This window comes from Plecotus auritus, assembly GCF_963455305.1.
Source record: "Plecotus auritus genome assembly, chromosome: 9".
Classification (NCBI taxonomy): Eukaryota; Metazoa; Chordata; class Mammalia; order Chiroptera; family Vespertilionidae; genus Plecotus; species Plecotus auritus.
This window is the reverse complement of record NC_137783.1, coordinates 154,591,729-154,609,982: the sequence shown is the minus strand read 5'-3', so window position 1 is coordinate 154,609,982 and position 18,254 is coordinate 154,591,729. Positions and strand designations below refer to the sequence as shown.

Here is an 18,254-nt window from a genome sequence, read left to right as displayed (position 1 = left end):
GAATCGAACCTGTGACCTCTCGGTGCATAGGACGCCGCGCAACCACTGCGCCACACCGGCCAGGCTGGAGTCAGGTCCTTGATGACAGATTCAGCAACCAGACAGCCCCGTTTCCCAGCAGAGTAAAACATGGAAACACGCACACGCTCCTTGCAGGGAAAGAGAAACGCGAAGTAAGAGTGGACAGCAGAGAGAAGGCCATGCAGGCCGCTCTGGTCACGGCGGGACGGCCACCGCTCCGTCTGCGCACAGCTGTGGGCTCAGGCCACCCCGCGGGCCGCTCGCTGTGGTTTGCCGCCCGCGTGGGGCGGGACACGGCATCCAGGAGGCCGCCGGCTCAGCAGCGCAGGGCCCGCCGCCCTGACGGCCCCTTCCAGTGAGCAGTCACAGCCCGAGACCCCGCGAGGGAACCCGAGGGGGCGTCCTGGGAGCCTGGGGTTCGCAGCTGGCTGCGGTTGGCATCTGGGGGGGCAGTCTTGCGGGACCGAGCCCCTGGCCTGCGGGGTCTGAGGGTTTCCGGGTCGCCGTGTGGGTGGAGGTGAATGTAGGGCACCAGCTTGCTCGGTGTGGGGGAGACCTGCACACTGGAACGGGGTGCTGGCGGTGTTCCACACACGGCTCTCCCCGCCTCGAAGAGGAAGGGACCCTGCCGCCTGCCCCCGGACGGACGGACGGGAGGCCGCTGTGCCGAGGGAATAAGCCAGACCCAGGGGGACAGACCTGTGGGACCCGCTCAGAGGAGGTCCCCAAGTCAGATCCACAGACAGGAAGCAGGTGGCGGGGCTGGGAAGGGGAGGGGCAGTGAGTGTTTAATGGGGACAGAGTTTCCTTCCGTTTGGAAAGTTCTGGAGATGGTGGTGGTTTGCAGCCTGGGAGGGGACAGTGAGACTTGCTTCAACTTCCTGTCATAGAGTTAAACCGTCCGGTAAAGACACACACGGGACCGGGCCAGCACCCGGGAGGCAGCAGGCTGGGGAGATGGAGGCGCTCAGGGAGGGGTGAACCCCACAGTCAGCAGCATTGCTTTGGGGGGCAGGCGGGATGTGAGTGGCAGGGGCCCGGGACTCGGTTTCGTAGGCCGGAGGGTGCGTGTTTGCTGTTCACAGAACTGGCCGCGCCTTCCTTCCTTCCTTCCTCCGTAGATGCTCTCCCCGAGGACCCCGCCCCCAGGGGTAGATGCTCTCCCCGAGGACCCGCCCCGAGGGGTAGATGCTCTCCCCGAGGACCCCGCCCCCAGGGGTAGATGCTCTCCCCGAGGACCCGCCCCGAGGGGTAGATGCTCTCCCCCGAGGACCCGCCCCGAGGGGTAGATGCTCTCCCCCGAGGACCCGCCCCGAGGGGTAGATGCTCTCCCCCGAGGACCCGCCCCGAGGGGTAGATGCTCTCCCCTGAGGACCCGCCCCGAGGGGTAGATGCTCTCCCCTGAGGACCCGCCCCGAGGGGTAGATGCTCTCCCCTGAGGACCCGCCCCGAGGGGTAGATGCTCTCCCCTGAGGACCCGCCCCGAGGGGTAGATGCTCTCCCCTGAGGACCCGCCCCGAGGGGTAGATGCTCTCCCCTGAGGACCCGCCCCGAGGGGTAGGTGCTCTCCCCTGAGGACCCGCCCCGAGGGGTAGGTGCTCTCCCCTGAGGACCCGCCCCGAGGGGTAGATGCTCTCCCCTGAGGACCCGCCCCGAGGGGTAGGTGCTCTCCCCTGAGGACCCGCCCCGAGGGGTAGGTGCTCTCCCCTGAGGACCCGCCCCGAGGGGTAGGTGCTCTCCCCTGAGGACCCGCCCCGAGGGGTAGGTGCTCTCCCCTGAGGACCCGCCCCGAGGGGTAGGTGCTCTCCCCCAGGACCCGCCCCGAGGGGTAGATGCTCTCCCCTGAGGACCCCGCCCCGCTGAGCGACCCTTCCCAGACCTCCACCCGCAGGAGAGCTCTCATTGCTGCCCCCTCGCGGCTGTGGATTTCCTTTGTCATTATTATTGTTTTGTCAGTGCTCACCCCGGATGTCAGTCCTCACCCCGGATGTCAGTGCTCACCCCGGATGTCAGTGCTCACCCCGGATGTCAGTCCTCACCCCGGATGTCAGTGCTCACCCTGGATGTCAGTCCTCACCCCGGATGTCAGTGCTCACCCCGGATGTCAGTGCTCACCCCGGATGTCAGTGCTCACCCCGGATGTCAGTCCTCACCCCGATGTCAGTGCTCACCCCGGATGTCAGTCCTCACCCCGGATGTCAGTCCTCACCCCGGGATGTCAGTCCTCACCCCGGATATCAGTCCTCACCCGGATGTCAGTGCTCACCCCGGATGTCAGTGCTCACCCCGGATGTCAGTCCTCACCCCGGATGTCAGTGCTCACCCGGATGTCAGTCCTCACCCCGGATGTCAGCGCTCACCCCGGATGTCAGTGCTCACCCCGGATGTCAGTGCTCACCCCGGATCTCAGTCCTCACCCCGGATGTCAGTGCTCACCCAGGATGTCAGTGCTCACCCCGGATGTCAGTCCTCACCCCGGATGTCAGCGCTCACCCCGGATGTCAGTGCTCACCCCGGATGTCAGTCCTCACCCCGGATGTCAGTGCTCACCCCGGATGTCAGTGCTCACCCCGGATGTCAGTCCTCACCCCGGATGTCAGTGCTCACCCCGGATGTCAGTGCTCACCCCCGGATGTCAGTGCTCACCCCGGATGTCAGTCCTCACCCCGGATGTCAGTCCTCACCCCGGATGTCAGTGCTCACCCCGGATGTCAGTCCTCACCCCGGATGTCAGTCCTCACCCCGGATGTCAGTGCTCACCCCGGATGTCAGTGCTCACCCCGGATGTCAGTGCTCACCCCGGGTGTCAGTCCTCACCCCGGATGTCAGTCCTCACCCCGGATGTCAGTGCTCACCCCGGGTGTCAGTGCTCACCCCGGATGTCAGTCCTCACCCCGGGATGCGGCCATCGACTGGTTGCCTCCCACACAGGCCCCACCGGGGCAGGGAGCGAACCCCAACCCGGTACCCAAGATGTGCCCTTCACCGGGAATCAAGCCCTGGACCCTTCGCTGCCGGGCTGACGCTCTGACCCCTGGCACCGGCGGGGCGCGCCTGCGGGTGATCTTTGCGCGCATCGCCTTCCTGCCACGCGCCAGCCCTAAGTGGCACGGTGCCCACTCCCCGCGGCTCTCCCGTGGCACCCCCCCAGCTCTCCCCAGTCCCACGCCCCCAGGGGGAACCCATGAAGGGTCCTGGGGACGCCCCTCAGGAACAGGGCCGCGGGGGTGGGGGGGCACTGACTAGGCCAGCACCGCTCGGCGGGCCCTGTCCCCACTCGGGACGTTGGCTTCCGTGGCCTCTTCCTGAGGACCAGCCTGAGCACCCCCAGCGCCCGCTCCTGGCCGGCCCTGCTGACCCGCGACTCCGCTGCAGCGTCTCCATGAGCGAGTGGCAGACCCGAAAGGTCACGGCGAGGACTTGGCGTGCGGGGCCCTCCATGGGCGTGTCCCGCAGCAGGAGCGGCAGGAGCGGCAGGAGCGGCAGGAGCGGCATTGGACGACGCGCCAGCCTGGGGCTGGAACAGCGAGCCCCCCCGCGTAGGCGGCCCCGCAACACCCAGGAAGAAGGGGTGCAATGCCTCGGTCTCGGGACCTTCCTCAGCGGGGCCCACGGCCCTCGGGGGACAGCGCAACGGCCCAGCGACGCTGAACCCACTTCCGCCCCGAGATGCCATTTTCTGAGCACAGAACGTCTGCCGTCGGCCAGTCCTCAAGCCTGCAAAGGCCCCCCCCCGCCCCTCACTCCCCACGCAGACCTCAAGCCTGCAAAGGCCCCCCCCCGCCCCTCACTCCCCACGCAGACCTCAAGCCTGCAAAAGCCCCCCCCCTCCGCTCCTCACTCCCCACGCAGACCTCAAGCCTGCAAAGGCCCCCCCCCGCCCCGCCCCTCACTCCCCACGCAGACCTCAAGCCTGCAAAGGCCCCCCCCGCCCCGCCCCTCACTCCCCACGCAGACCTCAAGCCTGCAAAGGCCCCCCCCTGCCCCTCACTCCCCACGCAGACCTCAAGCCTGCAAAGGCCCCCCCCCCTCCGCTCCTCACTCCCCACGCAGTCCTCAAGCCTGCAAAAGCCCCCCCACCCCCCGCAGCCCCTCACTCCCCACGCAGACCTCAAGCCTGCAAAGACCCCCCCCGCCCCTCACTCCCCACACAGACCTCAAGCCTGCAAAGGCCCCCCCCGGCCCCTCACTCCCCACGCAGACCTCAAGCATGCAAAGGCCCCCCCCCGCCGCCCCTCACTCCCCACGCAGACCTCAAGCCTGCAAAGGCCTCCCCCCCCCGCCCCTCACTCCCCACGCAGACCTCAAGCCTGCAAAGGCCCCCCCCCCTCCGCCCCTCACTCCCCACGCAGTCCTCAAGCCTGCAAAAGCCCCCCACCCCCCGCAGCCCCTCACTCCCCACGCAGACCTCAAGCCTGCAAAGACCCCCCCCGCCCCTCACTCCCCACGCAGACCTCAAGCCTGCAAAGGCCCCCCCCCCCCGCCGCCCCTCACTCCCCACGCAGACCTCAAGCCTGCAAAGGCCCCCCCCCGCCGCCCCTCACTCCCCACGCAGACCTCAAGCCTGCAAAGGCCCCCCCCCCCGCCCCTCACTCCCCACGCAGGCCCTCGGGGAGCCACGCGCAGTCACCGGTGGCATTTGGAGAGCCAGCATTCAACATGCACAGAGCATATTTCCTATGAAAAGAGATTATTATTATTTTTAAATATATTCTTATTGACGTCAGAGAGGAAGAGAGAGAGAAACATCATTGATGAGAGAGAATCGTCGACTGGTTGCCCCCTGCACACCCCCACTGGGGATCGAACCTGCAACCCAGGGCACGTGTCCTGACTGGGAATCGAACCCTGACCTCCTGGTTCCTAGGTCGACGCTCAACCCCTGAGCTGCCAGCGGGGCGGGAAGTTCTTAAGAAGAAAAAAAGGGAAAGCTCTCCCCAAACAGCCTGGAGCCCTCTCGCCTCTGGGCAGGCTGGGGTGGGTGTGGGGCCAAGGCCCCTGTCGGGGGGAGGCGAGGCATTAGAGCCACCCGGGGGGGGGGGGGTACCACAAAGACAGGCCTGTCCCCAACACAGGCGGGCCTTGTTCCTGCAGCATCTGCTGAGCGCAGCTGGCACAGAGCGGGCACTCACCCGGTGCGGACCCTCCTCGGCCCGGTCGCCTGTCTGCAGCCCCGTCCCCCTGGGCGGCGCCACCGGACCCTCTGCCCCTGCGGTCTGCATCGGGGCGGGGGCGGCGGGGGGGAGTGGTTAGGAACTTGAAACGGGCCCAGCTCCACCTGAACCCAGGAAGCAGGTCAGGTTCTGGGGCTCACAGAGCTCAGCACCCCAGCCCAGAGGCAGCGGCCCCAAGCCCAGACCGTGCTGGTGACGGGGGAGCCCTGCTGGGTGGGTGGGTGGGCACCCCTGGGCCAGCAGAGCCCCATTCAGAGCAGTGGAGCCGGGGTGCCCACCCCACTCTGAGGGAGGGCTCAGCCTAGTAGGGTGGGTGGGGGAGGCCTTGCCGGGTACCTCCTGGTGGTTCCCGATGGGTGGGATCTGTGGGTTCCCGAGGGAGGGACATTGCCCCATGCCGCCCCTTCCCCCCTGGGGGCCACCGCCCTGTCCACAGGGGCCTGCCCAGGCTCGGAGGCCAGAACTTCTCCTTTTGTTGGAAATATATTCTTATCGATTTCAGGGAGGAAGGGAGAGGCAGGGAGAGATAGAAACATCCATGATGAGAAAGAATCATGGATCGGCTGCCTCCTGCACGCCCCCCATTGGGGATCGAGCCTGCAACCCGGGCATGTGCCCTTGACTGGAATTGAACCCAGACCCTTCAGTCCACAGGCTGACGCTCTATCCACTGAGCCACACCGGCCAGGGTGAGGCCCGAGCTTCTTCTCTGGCCTGGAGGGGGTCCTTCCTTTCCTGGGGGGATGGGCCGTGATGGTCAAGCTTCAGTGGCCCTGACGGGCCAGACACCTCCAGCCCCTGAGGAGCCGCTGCGGACTGGCCGGGTGTGGCTGGACTGGCCCGGTGTGGCCGGTCCCAGCCACGTGGAGCTTTCCAGACTGAGACTGGTCCTGTCCTGATGGTGGGACTGGTCCCGTCCTGGACCTGGGGACTGGTCCCGTCCTGATGGTCCAGCAGCCGGGTCACCCTCCCAAGTCAGCCCTGCCCGGCCCCGGCTGCCCTCTGCACCCGAGTTCCCCGCGGTCACCCGCCCAGCCCAGAGCCCTCTGGAGACCCTGACCCAGGCGGCTCCACCGGCTTCTTTGGAACCACGCAGGTCAGGACGCCCCGCCAGCAGACAGGCGCTAGGGCGCCCCTGGCCGCACGCGCTGCAACACGCAGAGTCGCCAGCAGAGGGCGCGGCGGCCTCCTCCAAGGGTGGGGCGCTGGCCCGGTGGTCAGGTGCCTGGGAGTGCAGCCCTTGGCGCCCTCTGGCTCCTGCACCGACGCGATCGCAGCTGACCCCCCTTCAGCCCCCCGCCCCCCTGCACCCTCAGCTTAGCTTCTTGCTCCTCTGACTCAGGCCCCGTGCTCCCCACCCACCTGAGCTCTGGCAGACCTGGCTCCCACCGCTCCCGCCCTGTCTTGGGTGACAGTCTTTGGGCCTTGTGGGCAGGAACCCGCTCAACCTCTCACCTCCCAGGCATGTCGCCAGGGGCCTCTTGGATTGTGTGAAGGGGAGGGTCTCCCAGGGCTCCCGACCAGGGTCAGGGTGAGCGGCCTGATGTGGGGCCTCCACTGCCTGCCTGGCCAGCCTGCCCCTGCCCGCTAGCTCTTACTAAGGTGCAACTTCACGGGCCTTCACCCACAGTGACCCCCCACCTCCAGGAGACAGACGCGGGGCTGCGAGGAGAAAACTGGTTTAATGTCAGGGCCTCGGAGTGTGGCTCTCAGTTCTGGGGTGTGGTCTGCAGAGTCCAGGGCTCCAGGCCTCCCAGGCCCCTGTACAGCACGCAGGGCGAGGCTGGCCTGAGACGGGCCAGAGAAGTTCCTTTCTTGGGCTCTGCTTCAGGGACGGGGCGGAGGTGTGGGCAGTGGGGGTGTGGGCAGTGGGGGTGTGGGCAGTGGGGGCGGGGTGGGATGTCCAAGGCCAGTGCTTGGGTGAGTCCAGTCCGCACCTGCTTCTTGAAATGGTGCAGGGGGTACAGCACCCCGCTGGCCACCCGGGGAGCAGAGCACAGGGTGGGTGCTGTGGGCACTACCCGGGCGGGCAGGATGGCTGGGTGGCTGAGGTCTGCCGCCCTCTGGCCCATGGCCGCGGAGGGAGGGTTACAGGGGGTACCAGTGGGTGGGGAAGTGAGCGGTCATGCGAGTGGGGCAGGGGCAGAGGCCCAGTCCCAGGGACCCCTTGTGGATGGAGGAGGCCAGCGGCGAGGGCGGTCCCGTGGCCTCGGGGAGAGGTGGGGGAGAGCTGGGAGGGGCTGGCACCTCCAGGCGGCAAGTTTGGCTGAGGTGGGCCTTGGGCAGGCGGTGAGTGTGGGCGGCGTTGCTGAGCCCAAGGACAGGCCGTGGGCAGGAGGCAGGTGAGCTGGCCCCCGCCGGGTGCAGGGGCCGCCAGCAGCGCGCGCCCTCGGTGTCCCCGGTACAAAATACACACACATACAAAAATAATACTCCACGCGGGGTGGGCGCCGCCGGCCGCGGCGGGTGCTCCCGGCCAGGCCTAGCTGTCACCCTCCAGCCTCTTCTGGTTCTTGGAATGGAACTTGCTCATGAGTTCCTCCAGCTCCGACCCTCCTTGCTGCTTCTAGGGCGGCAGGGGGCGGCCTCAGCCTCGGAGGCCCCTCAGGCCCCGCCCTCAGGCCCGGGAGCAGGCGGGGCGGGGCGGGGGGCGGGGGGCGGGGGCGGGGAGGCGGGGCGCGGCTCACCTCCAGGACCGCCTTCTGCACGCTGAGCTGGCTGTACACGCGGATGCCCTCCTCCCCGCACACCTTCTTCAGCTCGTCCTTGTTCAGCGAGAAGAGCTGGGGCCCCGTCAGGATGCCCAGGTTGTCCACGATCCTGCAGGACAGGCGCGGGGAGGGGACGGCGGGGCAGGGCGGAGTGAAGGCGGGCCCGGGCGGGCGTGGCGGCCTCGCCCACCCTGCACCCAGCACCCCGGGCCACCCCGCGCCCTGGGCCACCTGCGGCGCCGCCCGCCGCCCGCCCACGCACCTGGCGCTGAAGGCCTTGGCTTCCAGCCAAGCGCGCACCTCGTCGGGGCCGGACTCGTAGGTGAGCGGCAGGTGCACGGGCTGGCTGCGCTCCACGCGGAAGTGCCGCTGCGGCTGCGTCTTGATGTGGCTGATCTTCTTGACCAGCTCGTCGTTGACCTCGTCCATGTGGTGGATGAGCTCTGCGGGGCCGGCGGGTCAGGCCGCCCTGGGCCCGGGCTCCCCTCCAGCCCCGGCTCCCCTCCCGCCCCGGCTCCCCTCCCGCCCCAGGTGGCTCTGCCCCCGCCCCCGCCCCCCTCACCTTCTTTGTTTCCGGTGAAGCTTGAGGGTAGCTTGTGGGTGGGGCTGGCAGGACCCCAGTATTTCAGACCAGCCTGGAAGTGGGGGAAGACAGGGGCGGAGCCTATCTGTCACTCATCTCCCTCCCAGCAGGAACCCCGCCCCCTTCCCTCCCAAGACCTGTCCAGCCCCCCAACCGGCCTGGGGCCAGACCTTGGAGCCCCTGCAGCGAGGACTCCAGGGGTAGAGGGGGTCCCTCCCTGAGGCCCATGCACCCCCCACCCCCCACCCCCTCGGCCCAGCTGTGGTGGGACAGCAGAGCCGCTCACCCCCCATCACTGTCACCTCGTGGGGGGCGCCGGCTTCCTCCGCCGGGATCTCATCCAGGATGTTGCGGGGCACGTAGCCAGCCTGGCCGCTGCGGCTGCGCAGCTTCCACCACTGGTGCCCATCCTCCAGCACCTGCGGGCGCCCCCCACGGTCACCCACTGTCACCCACCAGCAGGCCCCACCTGCCCTCAGCCACGGGAAGTGGAGTGCTGGGAGCACGGGGGAGCCCCTCTGTGCACATGGTCCAGAGGAGCTCTAGCGTCTCCCCTGAGCCCGCCAAATCCCAAGGGGACAGTCACACCTTCTCCGGGTGCCGGGCCCGCCCACAGCCCCGCGCTGAGCGAGGTGCCCCAGTGCTGGCTGCGGATATAGATCACCCTCAGCTCGCTCCACTTTCCTCCCCTGGCGGGTGACCCAGATTTAGGGTTGGCACCAAACCCAGATGGTGCCCAGAGGGGCCCCAGAGGTGGGCATGGACGACAAGGCCCTGCTGGGTCGGAGGTTCCCCCAGTCGGCACAGGGAGCGCCCACCCTCTGTCCTGAACCCGCACAGGCGCCCTGTGCCACTCGAGGCCTGAGGGGGGGGGTCCCCTCATGCAGTGTCTGCTTGGATCCAGGCTGGAGCCCAGGGGTAGGAGGGGGAGGGCCCTGGCGAAAGGGTGGCAGCCAAGCCGGTCCCAGGGTCATGGATCTGCCCCCCGCCCCCCCCCGCGCAGTCCCCTCCCGCCAGCCCCTCGCACCTCCAGGACCTCGTCCCTGAGCACCGATAGCTCGTTGGCGTTGCGGGCGGTGAAGTCGTAGAGAACCTTGACGTACTTGGCCATGGCTGGCGTGGGTTCGTAGCCCCTGCGTGGAGCAAGAGCGGCTGAGGCCAGGCCTGGCGGTGGTCTCCTGGCCCCAGGCCGGCTGGGAGCAGCTCTGGGTGTGCGGCTGCCTCCCGTTCTCGCCAAGGCTGCAGTGGAGAGCGTGCTCGCAGCGGGAATGGAAACTGTGACAGCCCCAGAGCATCGAGAGTGGGGGGGCCCTGTGCGGAGGTGGGGGTGCGGCGGCGGGGTGGAGGCCGGTGGGACCCAGGCGCCGTGGGCATAGCACGGCCGGCCCCGACCCAAGCCACCTCAGGGGTCTCCAGGCCCGGCCCCCTGGGGAGACCACGGCCAGGCGTGCACCCAGTGACAAGGTCACAGCCATCTCTGGAAAGCAGCTGCCCAGGAGGGAGGGACAGTGCCTGAGCTCCAAGCAGAGGACGCCCGTGGGCTGCAGGGGTACGGGGGGCTCTGGGCGGATCCTGACCTCAGCACTGAGCAGCCTTTATCGCCCAGCCCAGTCCCCCGTCCTGGTCCACCCTGGCCCCCCATCATCAGGTGCCTCCCTCATCCAGGTGTGGCCTCCAGACACGAGGGAGGGAGGCAGGCGTTTGAGGCTGGAGTGCCCCCCAGAGCCTTGGCGGGGGTGGACGGGGCGGGCCAGCCCGGTGGAAGGAGGAACATGTTTCTTCACGCGTGGCCCTGGCCGGGCCGTGGCTGGTGCTGGGCAGAGGGAGGCACACTGGGGGAAGCGTGGATTTGGGGCCGCCCCTCCTGAAGCTGAACCCCGGGGTCTGGCAGGGTACAAGCTCCAGGCAGATCCTGGGCCTGAGGGATGCGGTCTTTCCAGATGTGTGTGTGTGTGTGTGTGTGTGTTGGGGGAGGGGGCGGGGGAGGGGGACCCAGAGCCTAGGCCGCCTCCTGCGCCTCTGAGGGTGGGTCTCAGTCCACCCCAGCAGGGGACAGGGGCTGGGAACCCCCTGAAGCTCCGGAAATGTCTAACCACGACGCTGCACCACCACCAAGAGGAGAACGAGAGGCCGCGATGCCGGAGGGTGTGAGTCTGGGGCGGCTTCGGTCATTGCCACTGAGATTGACACCCCAAAGTTGGAGGGAAAACCCGGTTCCAGTGGGAGAAGTGCTGTTTTGGGCCAGTGAGCCAGGCATTTGCTGCCCCCTGGTGGCAGCGACCCAGAGCCTCTGTTTTGGAGGGTGAGTGCCACACCCCCTCCCTAGAGGGGCGCTTACCTGTGCGCATGCGGGGAGCTGACGGAGGGGAGGCCGTCTCCGGGGGCTGTGGGCTCAGACACGAGGTTCTGCTTCAGGGAGTTTCGGAAGGACAGCCGGCCCGCGGGAGTGGGCGAGGTGGGCTGCGGGGGAGAGGGCCACCGGGGCTTGGAGTCGGGAGGGGCCGGGCCAGGAGGGAGGGGCGGGGTGGGGGGAAGAGCTGCAGGGGGGAGGAGGCGGGGGCGGCCGAGGGCCACCGGGTGGGCGGGTGCTCTGACCTCGTCGCCAGGGGCAGCGGCCAGTCCCTCCACTTCCCAGGGGGCCTCCCTCAGCACGTCCAGCGGGGGCTCCCAGCCGCTGTGGAACTTGGGCACGTAGAGGAGCAGCTGTGGCTCCCGAGGCCACTCGGAGCTGGGGGTGGGGGGGGATCTGGGGTGAGCCAGGCCCACCCACCAGAACGCCCCGCCTAGAACCGCCAGCTGAGCCTGGCCCCCCCCCCCGTCTGCACCCCCTCCCCGTGCTTCCCTGCCCCATGCCGCTGTACCGGGGCCGGGTCCACGTCTCCCCCAGGGAGTCCCACAGCGCCATCTCCTTGGGGACAAGGTGGCCCCGCAGGAAGCCCACGGCGTCTCGGGAGAGCAGGGGGCTGAGCACAGAGCGAGCGATGTCGGGGCCACCACAGGTGCTGACGATCTGGGGCACAGTGGGGTTCAGAGGGGATCACACCGGGGGGCCCGCCCCGCCCCGCCCTCAGCCCCGCCCCCCGCGCCCGCCCCGCGCCCCGGCACCAGGTCCAGCGGCCCGAAGAGGAAGTGGACCAGCTCAGCGGCGCTCGGGTTCTGGATGTGCTTCTGCAGCTTGGCCTGCGGGCGGGAGGGGGCGCCAGTGAGCACAGGGCGGCCGCGCTGGGCGGAGGGCGGGACCCTAACCCTGGGCGGAGGGCGGGACCCTAACCCTCCGCCCTCCGCCCTCCGCCCTCCGCCCTCCGCCCTCCGCCCTCCGCCCTCCGCCCTCCGCGGGGCACAGAGGACACGCAGGGTGGGCCGCGGGCCTCACCAGCAGGTTGATGGCCAGCTTGGTTTTCTGGAAACAGTCAACGAACTCGGCCTCGGAGGGCGGCCGCGCCCGCAGCGTGAGGACACCCTCTGCAACGGGGGGGTGGGGGGGGGGCGTGAGCCTGGCCTCGGGTCGCCGTGCCCAGCGGCCTCCCCAGCCCCACGCAGCCCCTCCGCGCCCGCGGCCGCACCTGCCGGGCCCTTCTTCCCCTTCTTCTTCCCCTTCTTGCGCTGGTTCAGCTGCTTGAAAGCCTCGGCCGCCTTCTGCAGCCGCGCCACGAACCACTCGATGTCGTCCAGGGCGCAGTTGAGGATTTGCTGCGGTCAGAGCAGGGGCAGCGTCGGCCAGGCACCCCGGCCTGGGGAGGGGAGGGTGCAGGGGGGAGGGGAGGGTGCAGGGGGGAGGGGAGGGTGCAGGGGGGAGGGGTGGGTGCAGGGGGGAGGGGTGGGTGCAGGGGGAGGGGTGGGTGCAGGGGGAGGGGTGGGTGCAGGGGGGAGGGGTGGTGCAGGCTGCAGGGGGGAGAGGTGGGTGCAGGGGGAGGGGTGGGTGCAGGGGGAGAGGTGGGTGCAGGCTGCAGGGGGGAGGGTGGTGCAGGGGGGAGGGGCGCCCTCAGGCCGAGACCCACCGTTTCCTTCTCTATCCTCTGGGCCAGCACGGCTCGCGGGGGCTCCTCGTCCGCTGCCTCCTGGGAGCGGTAGCCTGGAGCGGGGAGGGGAGCAGAGCTGCCGCCTACTGAGCCCCCGGAGACCAGACCGCGTCCCTCCAGCCCAGCCCCTTGGCCCACCTGGCTCGCTGGGCGGCACGGGCGGGCCCACTCGGTTCTTGGGGGGCGAGGAGCTCTGGGCGTAGGGCCGGAAGGGCACCGGGGCTGGGCCCTGGCGGGGAGGCAGCACCGACAGCCGCTGCCGGATCTTCTCCTGGTGGCCCCTGGGGTGGGAACAGGCGCTCACCGCCAGCCCTCCCGGGGTGGCCCTCCCCGTCCCTCCCGCTTCGGCCCACACCTACTTGAGGGTCTGGGGCCGCATCTTCTTCCCCAGGCGGCAGTCGGCCAGCGCGCTCTCGATGTCCTCATGCACCAGCTCCGCCTGTGGGGACGGTCAGGCTGGCTCCCGGGGCCGCGCGACCTCCCCCATGGCCCACCTCCCCCCACAGCCACTCACCTCCCCCCCAAGCCACTCACTTCCCCCATGGCCCACCTCCCCCCCCATGGCCCACCTCCCCCCCAGCCACTCACCCCCCCCCAAGCCACTCACCTCCCCCATGGCCCACCTCCCCCCCCAGCCGCTCACCTCCCCCCAGCCGCTCACCTCCCCCCCCCAGCAGCTCACCTCCCCCCCCAGCCGCTCACCTCCCCACAGCCACTCACCTCCACCCCCAGCGCTCCCCTCCCCCCAGCCGCTCCCTCCCCCCCCAGCCACTCACCTCCCCCCCAGCCGCTCACCTCTCCCCCCAGCTGCTCCCCTCCCCCCCCAGCCGCTCCCCTCCCCTCTCAGCCACTCACCTCCACCCCCAGCGCTCCCCTCCCCCCCAGCCGCTCCCCTCCCCCCCAGCGCTCACCTCCCCCCTCAGCCGCTCCCCTCCCCCCCAGCGCTCCCCTCCCCCCCCCCCCCCCCCCCCCGCGCTCACCTCCACCTCGTCGCAGTGGAAGAAGTGGATGTCCCGGCTTGCTCTGCTCCGAGTCTGGCACACCAGCAGCAGCACGGACGGGTAGCGCAGCTGGTTCAGCACCGTCTGGCTGTGCCGCACGGTGGGCAGCGGGAAGTTCTCCAGCTCCTCCTGCGGGACCAGGCGGCTCGGACCAGGCGCCCAGGGCCCCGGCCGGGCCCACGGCCATGAGCCCCAGACGCAGCTCAAACACGGGCTGGGCCCGAGGAACACACAGCGCCAGGGCGTGGGCGGGACGCGTGGGCCCAGCGCCTGGAGCCCGTGCCAGGGCAGCCCCCGGGGAACTCCAGGGACGTGGGTCCCGGAGCCGTGGCCGCAGATGGACACAGACCCGGACCCAGTGCCCAGGCGGGCACAGCCTGTGAACAGGCTCTTTAAAAAAAGTGTGGCCCTGACCGGTGTGGCTCAGTGGATAGAGCGTCGGCCTGCGGACTGAAAGGTCCCAGGTTCGATTCCGGTCAAGGGCATGTACCTTGGTTGCGGGCACATCCCCAGTGGGAGGTGTGCAGGAGGCAGCTGATGGATGTCTCTCTCTCATCGATGTTTCTAACTCTCTATCCCTCTCCCTGCCTCTCTGTGAAAAATCAATAAAATATATTTAAAAAAGTGTTTTTATGGAGTTTAAGAGAAGAAGGGAGGAGGAGAGAGTGAAGCATGGATCTGCTGCCCTCCGGCACACCCCACCCTGGGGATCCAGCCCACAACCCGGGCCGGTGCCCTGACTGGGACTGAGCCGTGGACCCTGGGTTCTTGGGCAGAAGCTCAACCCCTGAGCACAGGCCCCTGCAGAGGCGGAGGCAGCCCTGTGTGTGGTGCCTGGGCTCTCCCCCGCCAGTCCTCGCTGCCAGCCTGCCCTTCACACACACACACACACACACACACACACACACACACACACACACACAGACACATACACACACACACACAGAGACACACAGACACACCACACACAACACAACACACACAGACACACACAGACACACAGACACAGACACACACACACAGACACACACACACAGACACACACACAGACACACACACACAGAGACACACACACAGACACACACACACACAGACACACACACAGACACACACACAGACACACACACAGACACACACACACACACACACTCACACACACACAGACACATACACACACATACACACACAGACACACACACAGACACACACACACACAGACACACACACAGACACACAGACACACACACACTCACACACACACAGACACACACACACACAGACACACACACACAGACACACACACACAGAGACACACACACACACACACACACACACACACCCTCCGGGCCCGGTCCCGCCCCTGCCGGCGGCCCGCTGTGCCTCTGCCCGCCCCCCGCCCGGGGCCCACCTGGGACTCCATGTCCAGCAGCCGCAGCGCCTGGTCGTTGACCTGCAGCAGCATCTCCTGCGTCCAGATCTTCTCCTTGGAGCTCAGCTGCACCAGCTTCCGGATGGCGTCGTCCACGGACACAATGGCCTCGCTCTTGTCCATGATGAACGTGCGGCAGCGGGTCACTGGGGACAGAGCCCCCCGGGGGCCACGCCCAGGGCCCAGAGGCCACGCCCGGGGCCTGGGAGAAGCACCTGCCTGGGGCCTGACAAGGCGCAGCCGCCCCGGGGCGTCTCCACTGCGGCCTGTGGATGTCTGAGCCCCGCTGCCCTCACCCACCACCCCCACCCCCCCGCCCGGTGGGCTCCCCACAGGCCTCCGCACTGTCTGCGCCCCACCTCCCGCCTTCCCAGCTCAGACAGGGCCCTCCCCTGCCCGGCCTTGGGCTTTTGTTTTTAAATGTTTTTATTGATCTCAGAGAGGACGGGAGAGCGGGGCAGAGAGAAACATCAATGATGAGAGAATCACCGATCGGCTGCCTCCTGCACGCCCCCCACTGGGGAGTGAACCTGCACCCCGGGCTTGTGCCCTGACCTGGAATCGAACCTCGACCTCCTGGTTCATAGGTCGACGCCCAACCACTGAGCCACACCGGCCTTGGTTTCATTCATCAGGAGCTGATGTCATCTTAGGTGACATCCTTTGTGCTTCCTGCGAGCGGCCAGGGAGTCTGGCGGCCGCTTCCCTCTGTGCCCCCGGGGCTGGGGCAGCGCCGCACACAGCAGGCCTCGGCGCCAGGGACCAGTGAGCGTCCAGGGCGGCACCCTGGGGACCCTTGCCCAGCCTAACCCTCCCCTTGCCAGCCCCCCCGCCCCGGAACAGCTGGATGGACAGGGACACCGACTCCAGACAGTTGAGACTTAACCGTAGGACAGGGCCCCGTGAAGGCGTGGGAGAAAGCACTGGATGGTTCCTGATCACCTCAGAAAGGCCTTCTTCCCGAGGGGGCTCCCGCACAGGGAAGAAAATCCAGGGGCGCCGAAGAAAGCACCCATCTCTGGGACTTAGTACAAATATAAAAAGCACTTCTTCCTGGGAAGAACACCGCAGGCAAAGTGACAAGTAAAGTGGGAAAGCATCGACGCAGCAGATCGGCGAGGCTAACGTCTTAATGTAAAGAAAGGGCAGTGTTACCCCTCAGGAGAGGGAGGGAAGGGGGGAGACAGAGAGACACATCGACGGGCTGCCTCCTGCACGTGCCCCGACCCGGAGCCAGCGATCAAGCCTACAGCCAGGGAACGTGCCCTTGACCAGAATGACCGGAATCGAACCCGAGACCCTGCCGTCCGTGGGCCGACGCTCTCCCCACTGAACATCGCCAGGGCTACGCATCACCACGACGGGCCTGACTCTGGGAGCAGCGAGTGTGATCGCGAGGGCACCGACCGACGGCAGGCCCGTAAGGAGATAAACAAGGAAAGGACTCGCACCTCAGCAGCCTCTGGCAGGAGGATGAACAGAGAGCCGGCGGGCAGACAGGCCCGTGGCTTCCTCACAGACACCCGTAGCTCTCCCGCTGGATGAGAGCTGTGCCCGCTGAGCCCCGAGACCATGCTCAGGAGTAAATCCCACCTGAACGTTTTAACCTCGCCTGTGGGCCAGGACTGACGAGTCCTTGGTGGGTGTGCCCTGTGCGGGGAGCCAGGCACGTGGAGAGCCGCCGGCGCAGGTGCCACGGCAGACCCGTGAGTGGTGACAGGCTGGCCCGACCCCGCGTCCCCCCGCCGGTTAGAGAGGTAAGTGGGGCAGAAGCGCACAAGGGGCTAGAAGGCAGCCCATCTGTTAGCAAAACCCAGCCTTACTAAACCAAACCAAACCAAACTGAACCAAACCGAACCAAACCAAACCGAACCAAACCAAACCAAACCGAACCAAACCAAACCAAACCAAACTGAACCAAACCCAGCCTCACCAAACCAAACCAAACCAAACCAAACCAAACTGAACCAAACCCAGCCTCACCAAACCAAACCAAACCAAACCGAACCAAACTGAACCAAACCAAACCAAACTGAACTAAACTGAACCAAACCAAACCGAACCAAACTGAACCAAACCCAGCCTCACCAAACCAAACCAAACCAAACCAAACCAAACCAAACCCAGCCTCACCAAACCAAACCAAACCGAACCGAACCAAATCAAACCAAACTGAACCAAACCAAACCGAACCGAACCAAACCGAACCAAACCTGAACCGAACCAAACCAAACCGAACCAAACCAAACCTAACCAAACCAAACGGCGCTGCGGGCCCAAAAAGAATAAACTGCAATGAGTCAAACCATATGAGTACGTTCTCAGGCCATAACGGAATGGAATTAGAAATGAATAACAAAGATGACTGGAAAACCCCCAAACAATTGGAAATTAAGCAGCACGCTTCTAAACAACCCAGGGGTCAAAGAAGTCACGAGGAAAACCAGAAAGTACAGGTGACCCTTGAGCAACATGTGGCATTAAAACATCTGAGTATAAAACATCTGAGTATAAAACATCTGAGTATAAAACATCTGAGTATAAAAGAAAAAAAACAAAAGAAAAAGAAAAAGGAAAAAATCAGAATGTAACTTTTGACTCCCCCAAAACTTAACTACCCATCGCCTACTGTTGACTGGAAGTCTTACGGATCACATAAATAGTGTCCGTTAACGCATATTCTGTGTGTTACATAGTATTACATATTGTATCCTTACAATAAAGTCAGCAAGAGAAGAAAATGTTAAGAAAAATCGTAGGAAGAGAAAATACGTATTTATTGAAAAAATTCCACGTATAAGTGCACTCACACAGTTCAAACCCATTTCTGTCAAGGGTCAACTGCACTCTGAACTGTGTTCTAACAACACACGCTCTCCAAAGCTTGGGGGATAGCTTACGTCGCTCTTTACGGGTTCAGGGAACATGTCAGCCAAGAAGGAAGACTGAACTTCAAAGACTTAAGCGTTCTCCTCAAGAAGAGAAAACCACAGATAAAGCCCCCAAGGAAGTGGAAGTAGGAAATGAACAGAACTAACAAGCTCGCAAACAAGACGAACAACGGAGGAAAACCAGCCAGCGTAGCCCCGAACTTGTTCTGGAAAGGTGGGTGAGATATTGTTCTGGAAAGGTGGGTGAGATTGACAACGCCCTCCCAAGACTGACCAAGAAAAAAGAGAGAGAAATGATCCGTGACGAGGGGACATCACTACAGACCTCACAGGCAGGAAAGAAAACTCATAATCAAAACCTCCCCCCCCTAGCCGGTTTGGCTCAGTGGATAGAGCGTTGGCCTGCAGACCAAAGGGTCCTGGGT

General features: G+C 66.0%; 1 protein-coding gene across 2 annotated transcripts in view; it reads right to left on the bottom strand.

The window, feature by feature from the left end:
- Window positions 1-6,859: 6,859 nt before the first annotated feature.
- Window positions 6,860-18,254, bottom strand: part of EPS8L2 (EPS8 signaling adaptor L2) — a 26,449-nt gene continuing 15,054 nt past the window's right edge. Inside the window, exons 5-21 of one of the 2 annotated variants that reach the window (XM_080641801.1) lie at window positions 14,918-15,084; window positions 13,489-13,638; window positions 12,868-12,947; window positions 12,647-12,789; window positions 12,488-12,561; window positions 12,053-12,179; window positions 11,863-11,951; window positions 11,595-11,669; window positions 11,351-11,499; window positions 11,085-11,217; window positions 10,828-10,949; window positions 9,517-9,622; window positions 8,792-8,908; window positions 8,469-8,541; window positions 8,169-8,349; window positions 7,883-8,015; window positions 6,860-7,761 (exon numbers count right to left, since the gene is read on the bottom strand). In XM_080641801.1, coding sequence (XP_080497927.1) covers window positions 7,678-7,761; window positions 7,883-8,015; window positions 8,169-8,349; window positions 8,469-8,541; window positions 8,792-8,908; window positions 9,517-9,622; window positions 10,828-10,949; window positions 11,085-11,217; window positions 11,351-11,499; window positions 11,595-11,669; window positions 11,863-11,951; window positions 12,053-12,179; window positions 12,488-12,561; window positions 12,647-12,789; window positions 12,868-12,947; window positions 13,489-13,638; window positions 14,918-15,061 — 1,980 coding nt within the window. In that variant the 5' untranslated portion in view covers window positions 15,062-15,084 and the 3' untranslated portion in view covers window positions 6,860-7,677. The remainder of the gene's footprint in view (window positions 7,762-7,882; window positions 8,016-8,168; window positions 8,350-8,468; window positions 8,542-8,791; window positions 8,909-9,516; window positions 9,623-10,827; window positions 10,950-11,084; window positions 11,218-11,350; window positions 11,500-11,594; window positions 11,670-11,862; window positions 11,952-12,052; window positions 12,180-12,487; window positions 12,562-12,646; window positions 12,790-12,867; window positions 12,948-13,488; window positions 13,639-14,917; window positions 15,085-18,254) is intronic. The other variant, XM_080641800.1, reaches the window with a different exon arrangement.